This window comes from Indicator indicator, chromosome 35 (genome assembly GCF_027791375.1).
Source record: "Indicator indicator isolate 239-I01 chromosome 35, UM_Iind_1.1, whole genome shotgun sequence".
NCBI classification, from domain to species: domain Eukaryota; kingdom Metazoa; phylum Chordata; class Aves; order Piciformes; family Indicatoridae; genus Indicator; species Indicator indicator.
In genome coordinates, this window is record NC_072044.1 from 5,510,950 (window position 1) to 5,527,346 (window position 16,397).

Here is a 16,397-nt window from a genome sequence, read left to right on the forward strand (position 1 = left end):
AGAGCAGAGGGGCAGAATCCCCTCCCTGTGCTGGTGGTCACATCACCTTCCAAGCTGTTCACCAGAACACCACCAAGGCTGGGCTGAAGTTCCCAGCAGCCAGTGGCATTTCTGACTGCCTAACTCCTTCCCCTTATGACTGGGAAGAAGATCAGGAATGGACACAATTAAGCAGCAAACCTCACCCAGGCAGTGCTAGCTGCAGTACCACCAGCAGCATGAGCTGGAGGGGCAGCTGCAGAGCTGGGGCTTGGGCTCCTCTCTCCGTAAGACAAACCCTCAGCTGGAAACCACAAGAATGGCTGGAACAGGGAAGTTCTGCTCTGCCAACTCCATTCAGGAGCCACCATGGGCAAAGAGCAACTTTGAAAAGAAACATCTCAATTGTTGGACTCAGGATGCTCAGAGACTCCACCTCTGTCTCAGGACAGCTGCTGGTGGCTTCAATACCACTCTGGGATGCACCAGTGCCTGCTTAGCTCACTTAGACCCAGCCCAGCCTTAGTGATGGAGCCAGGGCACCTGGCTGAGTGAACCTCTTCTTTGACCCATCATAGAATGGCTCAGGTTGGAAAGGACCTCAGAGCTCAGCTGCTCCATCCCCCTGCCATGGGCAGGGACAGCTCTCCACTAGACTCAGCTGCTCAAGGCCTCATCCAGCCTGGCCTTGAGCACCTCCAGGGAGGAGGCAGCCACAGCCTCCCTGGGCAACCTGTTCCAGAGTCTCACCACCCTGGTGTTGAAGAACTTCTTCCTCAGCTCCAGTCTAACCCTGCTCTGCCTCAGCTTCAAACCATTCCCCCTTGGCCTGCCTTTAGACTCCCTCATGAAAAGTCTCTCTGCAGCCTTGCTGCAGGTCCTGGAGGGCAGCTGTAGCCACCCTTCTGATCTTAGACCAGGCAGAAACATCTCCCTGTCTGAGGTTCAACCAGCTCAGCAAAGAGACACTGAGCCCAGTCCCCAGACAGCCTGTAAATAGTAATTTCAAAGGCATTCCAGTGCTCCCAGTCCTTCCTACTGGGCGTGCAGCAGAGCCAGTGATGCAAACCCAGCCAGTGGTGCTGCTGCCTCCCAGCAAGCTGCAGCAGCAGGAGAGAGCCAGCACAGAAACTCTTCTGGAGCTGAGCAATGAGCAGGCAGAGCATCTGGCAGCCCACCTGCCTCAGCCCCTGGATGGTTGGCAGGGAGCTGCTGGGCAGTGCCAGAGCTGTTGGAAGGAGTCCTCTCTGTTTCCTCTCTTTGAATCCCAGCTATGGGAATTGCTCCTTTCCACTTTACAGCTGATGAATCATAGAATGGTCCAGGCCACAAGGGACCTCCCAAGTTCATCCAGTCCAACCCCCCCCTGCAGTCAGCAGGGACATCCTCAACTAGATCAGGTTGCCCAAAGCCTTGCTGAGCCCTCTCTGGGCAACCTGTTGCAGTGTTCCACCACCCTCATAGTAAAGAACTTTTTCCTGACATCCAACCTATATCTGCCTTTCCATAGTCTGAAGCCATTGCCCCTGGTCCTGTCCCTGCAGGCCTTAGCAAACAGTCTCTCCCCATCCTTCTTTTAGCCCCCTTCAGGTACTGACAGGCTGCTATTAGGTCTCCCTGGAGCCTCCTCTTCAACACCCCCAGCTCCCTCAGCCTGTCCCCATAGCAGAGCTGCTCCAACCCCCTGAGCATTTTCATGGCCTCCTCTGGACCCTCTCCATCAGGTCCATGTCCTTCCTGGACTGCAGGCTCCAGAGCTGTACACAGTGCTCCAGGTGAGGTCTCACCAGAGCAGAGCAAAGTGGCAGAATCACCAAGGAAGAGCAGAATACAGGTCAGAGGTGGAGGGGCAACACAACCAGGAGCTGTCCCAGTAGATGTTAGAGTGGTTTGGAGTGATTCCCAGTACCAAGAGTCTGTCACCAAGGACAAGACCAAGCCCTTTGTGGAATGGATAAACTCAGATTGCATAAGGATTAAAAACTCCCTCACCTGCCTTTTCCTGACAGCCTGCAGTAGTTTCTCTGGAAGACACTACTGGAGAAGCAGACCACAGCTCTTCCAAGCACAGGGGATCAGAGAATCACAGCATCAGAGAATGATAGGGTTTGGAAGGGACCTCAGAGATCATCCAGTCCAACCCCCCTGCCAGAGCAAGAGCACCCAGGGCAGGGCACACAAAAACACATCCAGGTGGAGCTGGAAAGTTTCCAGAGAAGGAGACTCCACAACCTCTCTGGGCAGCCTGCTCCAGGCCTCCAGCAGCCTCACACCAAAGAATTTCGTCCTCCTGTTGAGGTGGAACCTCCTGGGTTCCAGTTTGTGTCCATTGCCTCTTGACCTGCCACAGGAAATCACTGAGCAGAGCCTGGCTCCTGCTTCTTGATCCCTTCCCCTCAGCTATTCATAAACATCACTGAGATCCCCTCTCAGGCTGCTCTTCTCCAGGCTCCCAGCCTTTCTTCATCACACACAGACTATCTGAGGATGTCTATTTGAGCCTTGGCCTTGGGATTATCAACAGAGCTACAGTGCAAGCTCCTGACCATCACCCCTCAGCCACACTAATGCTGCTCACAGGGAAGTTTTGGTGCATGGAAACAAAGCCAGAAACACTTCCAGGTGAGCAGTGGATGTCCTCCAAACTGAAACTGAGCTGTAAGAGTCTGAGCCTTCAGACAGCTTCAAACCCCTTGTGCCATGGGGGCATGAATCCACCAAACCAAATTAATCTTAGAATCAGAATTGTCAGGGTTGGAAGGGACCTCAAGGCTCAGCCAGTCCCAACCCCCCTGCCATGCCCAGGGACACCTCACACCACAGCAGGTTGCTCACAGCCACCTCCAGCCTGGGCCAAAACCCTCCAGGGATGAGGCTTCCACCACCTCTCTGGGCAACCTGTGCCAGTGTCTCACCACCCTCATGGGGGAGAATTTCCTCCTAACATCCAATCTGAATCTCCCCACTTCTAGTTTTATTCCACCCCTCCCCAGTCCTATCACTCCCTGACACCCTCAAAAGTCCCTCCCCAGCTTTCTTGTAGCCCCCTTCAGATACTGGAAGGCCACAAGAAGCCTTCCCTTCTCCAGACTGCACAACCCCAACTCTCTCAATCTGTCTTCCTAGGAGAGGAGCTCCACACTGAAATCCCCAACCAGAGACAACAGAGCTACAGAGGCCTCAGCCATCCTCCTCCACTGCGTTGAGCTTCTGTCTAAGACAGCCACAGCCTGAAGTGCCCTGACCTTGCTCTGTGCCTGCCTCTGGAGACTCAGAGCTGGAGGGTGCACAGGTTCCCTCAGGACCATGCCACAGCTCCCAGAGGGAAGAGGATCTTACCGGATAGCCCCAGCTGCTGTTTGCTGTCTGGCTTTTGGTGTAGTAGCTGCCCCGGGAGGTGCCATAGCCATAGCCATCAGCCAACCCATCATACATGGAACCTGCAAAGGGAGAAAGCATGGTCAGCAGGAGAAGGTGGTCCCAGCAGCCCCCTCCAGAGCACAGAGCTCCTTGTGGCCAGGGAGCTGAGCTGCTGAAGGATATTGGGGTCAGAGACCTTGGCCATGGGAGGGACAGGCAGGCAGCTGAGCCCTTGCCATTGGAGGCAGCTCATAGGAGCGCAGAGAAGCACAGAATGGGTTGGGTTGGAAGGGACCTCCAAGCTCATCCAGTTCCAACCTCCTGCCATGGACAGGGACACCTCCCACCAGCCCAGCTTGCTCAGGGCCTCATCCAGCCTGGCCTTGAACACCTCCAGGGAGGGAACATCCACAGCCTCCCTGGGCAACCTGTGCCAGTCTCTCCCCACCCTCACTCTCAGCAATTTCTTCCTCATCTCCACTCTCACTCTCCCCTCTCCCAGCTCAAAGCCATTGTCCCTCATCCTGGCACTCCCAGCCCTTGTCACAAGTCCCTCCCCAGCTCTCCTGGAGCCCCTTCAGGTACTGGAGGGCTGCTCTAAGTTCTCTCTGGAGACTTCTCTTCTCCAGGCTGAACAGCCCCAACTCTCCCAGCCTGGCAATGTTCGTTTCAGAAGCATTCTTGGAAGCTCCATCCCTCAGATCACAACCAACAGCCAAAGGTTTCCAGCACTGAAGACCCTGTGCCATGGAATCTACAGGGGACAAGCATGGATAGGGTCTGAGGGCAGGGCAGTGTCTTAGGTCTTTGAAAGATGAGAGGAACTGGATGTTATTGAGGGGTTGGACTAGATGATCTCCAGCGCTCCCTTCCAACCCCACCCATGCTGGCATTCTGGGATTCTGGGATTCTGGATGTTTGGTGCTGCACAGCCCAGAAGGGCTGAACCTGGCACATTCTTCCCTTATTCTGACTTGGAGGTAAATGAAGTTTGCCTCTTCTCTGAAGGCCAGGTGCACCCCTGAGCCTTCCACCAGCCTGGCTTGCTTGGTCTGAGTAGAGTCCCATCCACACCACCAGCCTGAGCATGGCTTGGTCAAGTCAGCAGGGAGCACACAGCAGGCCTGGGGAGGAGGATGATGGTCAGGTTTGGTAGTACCTGGGGATGTGCAGTAGCCAGGCTCAGGGAAAGCTGATTGCACTGCACTGAATGGCAATGCTCTGCTCTGCTCTGCTCAGACCCCACCTGCAGCACTGCCTCCAGCTCTGGGGCCCCCAGCACAAGAAGGACCTGCAGCTGCTGGAGAGGGTCTAGAAGAGACCTGATGGGATTCATCCTAGGGTGCTGAAAGAGCTGGCAGATGAGCTGGCCAAGCCTCTCTCCATCATTTTCCACCAGTCCTGGCTCACTGGAGAGGTCCCAGAAGACTGGAAACTGGCCAATGTGACACCCATCCACAAGAAGGGACGGACAGAAGAACCTGGGAACTACAGGCCTGTCAGCCTGACCTCAGTGCCAGGGAAAATCATGGAGCAGATTGTCTTGGGGGCAATTGCTGCACACCTGAAGGATGGCCAAGGAATCAGGCCCAGCCAACATGGATTTAGGAAGGGCAGGTCCTGCCTCACCAACCTGATCTCCTTCTATGATCAGGTGACCGCCTGGTGGATGTGTGGCAGGCTGTGGATGTAGTCTACCTGGACTTCAGCAAGGCCTTTGACACTGTCCCCCACAGCAAACTCTTGGCCAAGCTGTCAGCCTGTGGCTTGGACAGCAGCACTGTGCTGGGTTAGGAACTGGCTGGAGGGCCGAGCCCAGAGAGTGGTGGTGAATGGTGCCACATCCAGCTGGCAGCCTGTCACTAGTGGTGTCCCCCAGGGATCAGTGCTGGGCCCCATCCTGTTCAATATCTTTATTGATGATCTGGATGAGGGGATTGAGTCCATCATCAGTAAATTTGCAGATGACACCAAGCTGGGAGCAGGTGTTGATCTGTTAGAAGGTAGAAGGGCTCTGCAGAGGGACCTTGACAGGCTGGACAGATGGGCAGAGTCCAACAGGATGGCATTCAACAAGTCCAAGTGCCAGGTGCTGCACTTTGGCCACAACAACCCCATGCAGAGCTACAGGCTGGGGTCAGAGTGGCTGGAGAGCAGCCAGGCAGAAAGGGACCTGGGGGTACTGGTTGACAGCAGCTGAACATGAGCCAGCAGTGTGCCCAGGTGGCCAAGAGAGCCAATGGCATCCTGGCCTGCATCAGGCATAGTGTGGCCAGCAGGAGCAGGGAGGTCATTGTACCCCTGTACACAGCACTGGTTAGGCCACACCTTGAGTACTGTGTCCAGTTCTGGGCCCCTCAGTTTAGGAAAGATGTTGAATTGCTGGAGCATGTCCAGAGAAGGGCAACGAGGCTGGGGAGAGGCCTTGAGCACAAGCCCTATGAGGAGAGGCTGAGGGAGCTGGGGGTGTTTAGCCTGGAGAAGAGGAGGCTCAGGGGAGACCTCATTGCTGTCTACAACTCCTGAAGGGAGGTTGTAGCCAGGAGGGGGTTGGTCTCTTCTCCCAGGCAACCAGCACCAGAACAAGAGGACACAGTCTCAAGCTGTGCCAGGGGAGGTTTAGGCTGGAGGTGAGGAGAAAGTTCTTCACAGAGAGAGTGGTTGGCCATTGGAATGTGCTGCCCAGGGAGGTGGTGGAGTCACCATCCCTGGAGGTGTTCAAGAGGGGATTGGACGTGGCACTTGGTGCCATGGTTTAGATGTTCATGAGGTGTAGGGTGACAGGTTGGACTCGATGATCTTTGAGGTCTCTTCCAACCTTCTTCTTGATTCTTCTTCTTGATTCTTCTTGATTTTTCACAAAGATGATCAGAGGTTGGAGAACCTCCCCTGTGGGGACAGGCTGGGAGAGATGGGGCTATTCATGCTGGAGAAGAGAAGGCTCCAAGGAGATCTTAGAGCAGCTTTCCACTACCTGAAGGCCCCTAGGTGAGCTGAGGAGGGACTTTGGACAAGGGTTGTGAGTGCCAGAATGAGGGACAATGGCTTTGAGCTGGGAGAGGGGAGAGTGAAAAACCTTGAGCAACATGGGCTGGTTGGAGCTACTGGAAATAGAAGATTTTTAAAGTCTGTTCCCACCCAAACCAGTCTGGGAGTATGTGATCTTCACTCTGAAAATGTACTAAGTCACATCATTGTTTTTGGGGTGCTGAGGAGCTGTGTGAGAGCAGATCTCAGATGCATTTTGTAAAGATACAAATACCTCAGTCTGGGAGGAACCCCTCAGCCTTCTCTATTATTCTTCAGTGCTTTGTCCACAGTGTTTGCATTCACCTACCCCAGCCCTACTAGACACCCTTCCAACTGTCTCACACCAGCAGCCCCTGGCAGTGCAGTCTCTGCATCCTTCCTGTCAGACTTTTCTTCCATGCTACATAGAATCAGAGAATTGTCAGGGTTGGAAGGGACCTCAAGGCTCATCCAGTTCCAACCCCCCTGCCATGCCCAGGGACACCTCACACCACAGCAGGTTGCTCACAGCCACCTCCAGCCTGGCTGCAAACACCTCCAGGGATGAGGCTTCCACCACCTCCCTGGGCAACCTGTGCCAGGCTCTCACCACCCTCATGGGGAAGAATTTCTTCCTAAGGTCTAATCTAAATCTCCTCTCCTCTAGCTTGGCTCCACTCCCCCCACTCCTATCTCTCCCTGACTCCCTTAAAAGTCCCTCCCCAGCTTTCTTGTAGCCCCCTTCAGATCCTGGAAGGCCACAAGAAGGTCTCCTTGGAGCTTTCTCTTCCCCACTGCAAGACACAATCATAGAATCAGAGAATTGTCAGGGTTAGAAGGGATCTCGAGGCTCATCCAGTTCCAACCCCCCTGCCATGCCCAGGGACACCTCACACCACAGCAGGTTGCCCAGAGCCACATCCAGCCTGGCTGCAAAAACCTCCAGGGATGAGGCTTCCACCACCTCCCTGGGCAACCTCTGCCAGTCTCTCACCACCCTCATGGGGAAGAATTTCTTGCTAATGTCCAATCTAACTCTCCCCTCCTCTACCTTGGATCCATCCCCCCCAGAGCAACCAGAGCTCTTTAGAGCCATTCTGGGAGCAAAAGAAAGATCTTGAGCTGCCCCTGGGTAGATGTTTTACTAGAAGCTGAAGCTGTGTGAGCTGCCCCACAGCACTCTGAAGTGAGTCCTTCTCTTTCCACCCTGGAATTCCCTTAACCCCTTTCAGATGCTCCCAAAAGACTTTGAGGTTCACTCCCAGCTGTGCTCAGCCACTGTGGCATCCCAGGTCCCGTTATGAGGAAGCACAAACCCTTCACTCCAATTAACATCCAGGGGAAGCTCTCAGCCTTGCATGGAGCTCAAACATCAGGCCTTACCTGTCTGAAGTTATGCAGCTAAACTGGTGGGGAATGTCAGAAATATCCTAACCTCTCTGATGGGTTGATAAGCCTCATCTGTGTGATAAGCTCCACCACAAAGGCCCTGAAGACACTCAGGTCTCCTACAGCCACTGAGCCTTGGAATAAATCTCAGCTGTTGCCTTGCCTCAGGCACCCAGAACCTGTTATGGTGATTTGGTTGGTGGCTAACAAGAAAACAAAAGAAAAGAAAAAACAAACAAACAAATCCTTGGATTTTCTCAGGAAGGTGATTGCTGGAGATGGGGTGGAAATCATGAGATTTGCTTTCTGTTGTCCACAAGAGAGGAGCCAGACTGCATGGATGGCTCACCCAGAGAACCTCACTGAGTCTGACCCAAGCAGCAACGGAGCAGTTCCACAGTCAGAGCTGTGCAGAACACCACAGGACCTTGTCTGCCACAGTTTAGCCCCTGGTGGGCTGTGTTCCTTATTAACAGAAGGAATTATTAATAAGAGTGAGGGTGGGGAGACACTGGAACAGGTCACTGGAGAAGGCTCCAGGGAGACCTCAGAGCAGCCTTCCGGGACCTGAAGGGCTCCAGGAGAGCTGGGGAGGGACTTTGGACAAGGTTTGGGAGAGCCAGGATGAGGGACAATGGCTTTGAGCTGGGAGAGGGGAGAGTGAGAGTGGAGAGGAGGAAGAAATTATTGAGAGTGAGGGTGGGGAGAGACTGGCACAGGTTGCTCAGGGAGGCTGTGGCTGTCCCCTGCCATGGAGGTGTTCAGGGCCAGGCTGGATGAGGCCTTGAGCAAGCTGGGCTGGGGGGAGGTGTCCCTGCCCATGGCAGGGGGTTGGCACTGGATGATCCTTGAGGTTCCTTCCAACCCAACCCATTCTATGATTCTATGATTGTGTCTTGCAGTGGGGAAGAGAAGGCTCTGAGGAGACCTTCTTGTGGCCTTCCAGTATCTGAAGGGGGCTACCAGAACCCAACCCATTCTAGGCTTCTCTGATGCTGTTTTAGGAGCTTCTTAAACTCCAACCAGCAAACTTCCTGAGGCTCCTTCCCAAACCCCTCATGGATGGCTCAGCTCAGTTTCCAAGAAGCCAGCACAGAGAACTTCTCTCCACCAACATGCCTGAAACCTCTTGGCTCACAGGGAGAGAAAACCACTTTGCTGTGGCTCTGCAGGGTGCTGGGAAGGTTCTGAGCTAACTCTGGCTTTGCACAGCCTGGATGGGTTCAGCAATGCCTGCTCAGGACCCTCTCCTCCATGCCTTCTGCCCCAGAACTTCCCCATTTGGGCACAGGTTCACTACATTATTCAGTATGTTGCTTGCCAAGTCTTTCCCAGGTGTGGGCTGGACAAGATGAGGTTCCTCAGAATCGCTCTCAGAATATCTCCCCAGCCCTGATTGCTTCACATACCTTAAGCTGCCCAAATCTTGCAGATAAAGCAAGGCAAGAGCCACCCCCATGCAGCAGGGGGTACAGTTCAGCTCTGCCCTTCACCCTCTGCTTCCCTTGCCACCCTGGGACTTCCCAGGAACTCCAGATCAGAACATCAGTGTTGGGTTTCAGCAGAAACAATGCAGGGCTTGCAAAGGTGATTCCCCAAGGGACAATGTTCTGAGCAGAGAGCTAACCCAGCCCCCTGATAACAGTTTCCTGGGAATTCTTTCTGCCACTCAGGCTCCTGCCCTGTACCAACATCACCTAACTGCAGGCAGGAGCACCTGGGAGCTGTGAGTAAGCAGTTGGAAGGAAGGGTTTCTGGGCATGACTCACAGGTTCCCCTGCCCTGTCCTCCCTGGGACCATGCTTTTCATTGCAGGGGCCATTCCTGCCCTGCCCTGCCCTGCCCTGGAGGCTTCAGGGCTGAGCAAGAAGACACCAAAAGAAGCCACTTTAGGCACACCTCTCATTTTCTTGTGTAAATTCACTGCTCCGTGGCTGATTTCAAGGGACCAAGGCAGTTCATGCAAGTTGAAGTCCTCCAGCTGTTGAAGAGTTAGTTGCCTTCACCTCCAAGAACTTGTGTATAAGAGCCTCTAAACACATAATTATAGACAACCTCCAACGTTCAAGGCAGTTGGAAGCTGCCTTGCTGGTCGGAGAAGCTGCTTCTCCTGCCACCACACAGCTGTGATTTATTGCTTGTGAGCTCAGGTGTGAAGGCCAAGGAGAACCTGGGGATTTTCTGATGGGGGTGGCTAAAGAAAAACCTCAGCTTTGTTCAGCCCTGCAAGTTCAGACACTTCTCCTGCCTGGTTCATCTTGAGAGCCAGCTTGGAGGTGCATCACCAGCCCTCGGGGAGAGGAAGGATGTTCCTCTTCTCAGCTAGCTGAAGGGTGAAGACTCTACAAGAAGTTGGTCTCAGGTCCTGGCATTAAAGCAGACTATCTGCTGAAGAATCCATATTTTGGCAGGGGGTGGAAATGCTCTCTGGGGGAGGGGCATCCCTGGTGCTTTTTGATAGCTGTGTCCATGTTGATGTCTTGTTTCTTGCCATCCAAGCAGCTCTTTAGGTCCCTGAGGTGCCCCCTTGCACTGGGACAAAGACAGAGCCAACTAAAGCCACTGCAGGAATGGGAGATAAGAGGTGGGACAGAGGCAGAGATGGGACTCACAGCTTCGCAGATTGCATTGGGTTGGAAGGGACCCTCCAAGGTCATCTTGTCCAACCCCCCTACAGTCAGCAGGGACATCCCCGACCAGAGCAGATTGCCCAGGGTCACACTGAGTCTGATCTTGAATGCTCCAGGGATGGGACCTCAACCACATCCCTGGGCAGCCTCTTCCAGTATGTTACCAATCTCACCACAAAGAACTTCCTCCTGTCTAAAGAACTTCTTCCTCCTGCCTAAAGAACTTCTTCCTGTCTAAAGAACTTCTTCCTGTCTAAAGAATTTCTTCCTCGTGCCTAAAGAACATCTTCCTCATGTCCAAAGAACATCTTTCTTGTGTCTAAAGAACTTCTTCCTTGTGCCTAAAGAACTTCTTCCTCCTGTCTAAAGAACTTCTTCCTTGTGCCTAGAGAACTTCTTCCTTCTGTCTAAAGATCATTTCCCTTGTGTCTAAGGACACAAGGACTCGCTCAGATGAAGCACAGCCTGCCAGTGGCTGTGGCTGTGGGCAGAAAATCCCCCTGGGGGCTGCTCAGGCACTGGCTGGGCTGTTGTGGGGACCCTTCTCTGCCACCCCTAAATTGTCATTGCCTCAAAGCATTTCCTGCAGAACTGGGTCAGTCTGAACTCTCATTTAGCTTCAGCAGGACAGTTCATGAAGGGAAAAGCTGACTGCAGCAGGTAAGGGGTGCAAGATCTTGCACTTGATCACTATGAGCCCTACTACAGGGTCACCTTAGAGTCAGAGAAGGGTTTGGGTTGGAAGGAACCTTAGAGATCAACCAGTTCCAACTCCCTGCCATGGGCAGGGACAACTCCCACCAGCCCAGCTTGCTCAAGGCCTCATCCAGCCTGGCTTTGAACACTTCCAGGGCTGGAGTCTTGTCCTCCTCCTCCTTTCTACAGCTGTTGTCAATTGTTGCAGAGCAAACTGAGCCCTTCACCTCCCCGCCACCCCATGTCTGTGCTTAATGAGTTATTGCCTTTCTTCAGAAGCAACTTTATACCTCTTGGAACTGCAGGGATGATGGGAAGGAGAGGAATTGTGTTAAAAATGTCTTTTTTTTTCCCTAGCACATAAGGGCAAGACTTTGGCTGGACACACAAAGCTAACAGGAGCAGGCTGGAAATGGATGCAGGTTGATAAATATTCATCTGCAGCAGGGAAAGGCAAGGCAAGAACCAGGCACCAGCGGTGCAGGCTAGACCAGTTCAGGGATAAACTATGCAGAGCTTTCAAACAATGAGGATGATCAAGTGTAGGAAAGAGGGAGTAAGAGAAGAGGGCCTGTGGGAGGCACAAAGCAGAGCCCAGATGCCTCCTAGGAGAGAAGTGTTGCTGAAATCCCAGAGGCTGAGATTCCTGTCGCAGTGACCCAGCTCCTGCCTCCTGGCCTGGGAGCTGAAGGCTTTGGGTAGCTTTTGTGTACCAGGAATCCAAGGGGGTGGGAGGGTGGAAGGCTTCCACTGAATCACCTCATGGGGGACAAGGTTACAGAAGTCCTCAGAAGACTTAGATGTCCTCCAGATCTCCTCTTCCCTTCATGTCAGAGTCATGGCCTCCATGAGAGCCAGGTGGGATCCCATTAGAGTTAAGGGGGATCCCATTAGAGCCAGGTGGGATCCCATTTGAGCCAGGTGGGATCCCATTAGAGCTAAGGGGGAATCTCATTACAGCCAGGTGAGATCCCATTTGAGCCAGGTGGGTTCCCATTAAAGACAGACTGGATTCCACCACAGCTAGGTGGGATCCCACTAGAATCAGATTTGATTCTGTCACAGCTGGGTGGAGTCCCACTAGAGACAGACTGGACTCCATTAGAGCTAGGTGGGATCCCACTAGAGATTGGATTCCATCACAGCTGGGTGGGATCCAGCTAGAGATAGATTGGATTCTGTCACAGCTGGGTAGGATTTCTCCCCTTTCAGCCACAGCCAGCAGAGCAAACCTGCAAATCTCAGCTCATCCAGGGGACTCCTTGGCTGGGCTTCCTCAGACCTATCACAGAATCATCTCAGTTGGAGGAGAGCCCTGAGATCACCAAGCCCAAGCATCAGCAGCTCCCTGCTGTACCCTGCCAGCCAGTGAAGAGTCACTGCAAAGCTTTCCTCTAGCCAGAGGACTTTGCAGATCAGGAGCTGGTGGAACCTGGCCTGGCCTTTTCTTCTGCCATGCCACTGAAATTCATTTTCCCTAGAAATTTGCATTGCTCACAAATTCAGAGGAGCCACCTGGTTAGCTCTCCCCATGGTGAGAAGGGCAGAGGTGCCCTAGGGCAGAGCTCACAGACCCAAACCCCAAGGAAGGCAGAGTCCCCAGCCCCAGAACTCTCCACCCAGAACTGCTCTGCTGTGGCTGCAGGATTTTGCTGCTTCCAGCTGGTTTCTGCTCACTGCCCTCCCCCAGTGCACACCAGTTTGAGCCCAGGTGGATCAGCTGCCTTCCTCTGGCTTGTGCAGAGGTTGGGTGGCACCAGACCTTCCTTGATCTGCTGGACTCCAGGTAAACAATTTTCTGTGTCCATCAATAGACAGAGCCTTGAGGGAACACCTGGTGACCCTCTAAAGGAGCTCCCCTTGGGGGATGCAGCAATGCTCATGCCAGCCACAGGCAAGAGGGGTCCAAGTCCATGCTCCTTGCCCTACAAGCATAGGCAGAGTTGTTTGTGAAGCTGGGGGAAGCTCTGCACGTTTCAGCTCCTGCCCAAACCACAGATCAAAATGCAGCAACAGACAGCTGGACCTGGACCAAAACCTAACCAGACACACACAGGAAGCTGTCTGGCTGCAGAGGGAACAAAGCCCTTCAAGGTTTACCAAGGGGCTTTGTGAATTCCCCAGCAGGTGCTGCCTGTGAGGAGCATCTCTGAGAAACCTCAGGGGGATGCAGGTAGCTGGTGGTGGGGGAAGGTTGGAAGAGGATCCAGTCCTGACAGCCCCACAGAGCCTGTTGGGAGGCAGCACTGATGATGGTCCTCAGTGGGTCTGCTCAGCTAAGCCTTGGAGCTCCAGCAGTAAACATCAACACTTGAAAGCTTAGCTTGGCCCTCTCAGGCTTTAACCCAGGAGAAATCACAGGCAGCTTCTTGCCCTCCTAGGATTCAATCCAGAAAGGCACTGAGAGAGCAACCACCAGGGTGAATCAGCCATCAGGACCTTCATGCTGGCCAAGCTCCCCACGGTGGGAACAGGACAGCCTTGGCTCCATGTTTGGAGGCAGCTCCTGGGAGCTGGATGTGACTCAGCTTCCCTGGGACACAGAAACCAGAGCTGCACACTTCCACGCAATTCCCATTCCCAGACGCTTCCCAGGGTGTCTGGAGGAGGAGTTAACCCCAGCCTGCGGAGCAGAGACCAGCAGCTTGGGAATTTGCTGCCCTTCCCCAGAGGTTTCACCTGGGCTCCTCTCCGAGTGAAGGACTCCCCTCTGCCTGCCTTCCTCCCTGCCTACAGACACCAGTGGGACACATCCCTGCCTGCTTCCATCCACTGCAAGGGGAGGCTGGCAGTGCCCTGAGCCCTGTCCAGAGCCTCTCATCTCATCCTGGCTTGTATTTTCTTTTGGCAGGTCCAGCCCTGCAACACCCTAAGTGATGAAGCCTCTCAAGGTAGGAGGAGATCTGCATCTTGGAGGGCAGAGGAAAGCTCTCCTTGCTCCATCACCACTCAGCCTTGGAGTGTCCACAAACATGCACAAGAAGAGGGATCAGAGGTTTGCTCCCAGAGGTGCCCATCCCAGGGCAGGGCACACATCCCATCCAGAGGGAGCTGCCCTATTCCATCCCTCACAACAATCTCAACACCTCCTCTGGGAGCACCAACCTCCACTCTCCACCCAGCAGCCTGGGGACACCCAACTTCTCCTGGTGAGCCAGCCCAAGCCATGTCTAGACCATGGCACCTCACCAAGGCTGGATTCAGCTTCACAATCAAGCTTGGAAATGCTCATGGACAAGCCACAGTCCCTGAAGAGGTGGCAGAGACTGGCCCAGCTCCCCCAGCTTTTCAGCTTTCAGCCCTCTGCATGCAGCTTGCTCCAGAAATTGTTGAACAGTTCAGTCCCAGTTCAACCCTGGCACCCCCCTGACCCCCAGAGCCTGGAGCTTGGCTCTCCCTGAGAGCTCAGCCAGGCCAGGGAGCTCAGGGCAGCTGCTGGCCAAAGCACCTCCAGGAGCCAGGAGGTTTTGTTTGGTGGCTGTCACAGCCCTCTGGGACTGCAGCTGCTGACTGGGGAAAGTTGAGCTCTGCCACCACATCAGCTTGCTCCAGATGCAAGGGCAATGAAGAAAAGCCTTTGGCAAGCCTTGGCCCAAAGACAAAGCAATTCCAGTGGCAACCTGGCTCCAGGACTCAGCTGGCTGCTTGCTTTCCATGGCACAGACTCAGTGCCTGGAAGTAGGGCAGCTGCCCAGACCCCTACAGCCCTTTCTACCCATCTGAAAAATGGGGGAGGGGTCTGCAATGCATCCCCACTGAACCAGGGCAAGCCCTGTGCTAAGCTGAGGACATCTCCCAGCTCATCTCCTTCCTACCACTCATTCTGGGGAGTCCTGGAGGCTCCCACACTTCTCAGCCTGCAAATAGGAGATGTGGTAGGAGCCTGAGAGGCAAAGCCCAAGCTCAGGTTTCTGTGCTGTGTGTGCAGGCAGAGCTGTCTGCACCCCACCCACAGCAGTGCTCAGAAGACAGCTGAGCCTTGGCTCCACGGCAGGGTGGAAGAGCTGCACTGCCAGCTTTGGCCATCGGCAGGAGGGGATGGGTCTGGGAAGGATCCCAAGCACATGGACACTCACAGAGGAAGGATTTAGGGAGGTTGGGCAGCTTTAGAGTCAGGGAATGAATGTCCAAGTGTCTCAGAGATGTGGAGCAGGGAGATCAGCTGCATGGGGGAGGGAGTCCATGCGCCCAGCTCCAAGTCTTGTCCTAACTCTTCCATCCAGCACAAGAGACCTCAGCATCCCCTGCCTGGGGTAAACCACGAACCGCTCTGTGTCCCCCAAACAAAACCCCACAGAAGCACCCCAGAGCATCTGCTCTGACCCCATAGGGCATCCTCCCCAGGAGGGAACCCCCCCAGAGGGGACCCCACGGTGGGATGGGACCTTACCTCTGTTGGAGTGACCCACGCTGGACGACACAGACGACTTTTGCTTCTGCCTCTTCACTGTCATCATCACCTGCTCCTGGACCCTCTGCTTCCCTGTGCCCTTAGTTTTCAGCTTGTGGTCCGAGGGCAGAGCCAGCGTGGAGCTGGCCTGGTCTTGGAAGCACTCATAGGCCAAGGCTGTCTTGAGAGGAGAGTGGAGCATGGCTGCAGGCAGGGCGCGGGGCCGGGGGGCTGCACTTCACCCGAGGCGCAGGACGCAAGGCGGCAGGGACGTGGCTCGTGCTGGGCTTAATCTCCTGAGCCCCTCCTTGCCATGGGTGTCTCAGGGCTGCTGCTCCTGGCTCTGCTCCCCGCCGTGTGAGCAGGGCACACCCTCTGCCAGACTGGATATACAGCCCTGCCTGCACACACCCACGCTCCCCACGGCTCCCCGCGCCCCGAGCCTGCCTCCCCCGGCCTCTGCCGGCTCCAGGGGCACCCGGGGGTGCCAGCGGGCAGTGGGCAAGGACGGAGGTGTGAGGGTTGGGAACTTCTGCACCGTGAGGGTCACAGAGCACTGGAACAGGCTGCCCAGGGAGGTTGTGGAGTCTCCTTCTCTGGAGACTTTCAAGCCCCATCTGGATGTGCTCCTGGATTCTGTGCTGTGCTGGATTCTATGGTCCTGCTCTGGCAGGGGGTTGGGCTCGATGATCTTTGAAGGTCCCTTCCAACCCCTAACATCCTGTGATCCTCTGATCCTCTGATCCCCTGATCCCCTTCACTGGGAAGGGCTCACTCTGTGTCTGGGTGGGATGCTGTGCTGGGGGGGATGGAGAATGTCCCACAGCCTGCTCAGTTTGGGTTTTGTTATCTCCCCCAGGCTAAACTGGATCCAAATGGTGTCTCAGTGCCAAGAGCCTGGGCACCCCCCTGCTAGCAGGAGGCAGCTCTGCACACACTGTGGG

General features: G+C 54.7%; 1 protein-coding gene across 1 annotated transcript in view; it reads right to left on the reverse strand.

Annotated features, from left to right (window-relative positions):
- Positions 1-15,655, reverse strand: part of PKP1 (plakophilin 1) — a 74,065-nt gene extending 58,410 nt beyond the window's left edge. The window contains exons 1-2 of the mRNA XM_054395910.1: positions 15,454-15,655; positions 3,319-3,419 (exon numbers count right to left, since the gene is read on the reverse strand). Of these exons, the coding sequence (XP_054251885.1) occupies positions 3,319-3,419; positions 15,454-15,655 (303 nt within the window). The remainder of the gene's footprint in view (positions 1-3,318; positions 3,420-15,453) is intronic.
- Between the last annotated feature and the right edge of the window lie 742 nt (positions 15,656-16,397).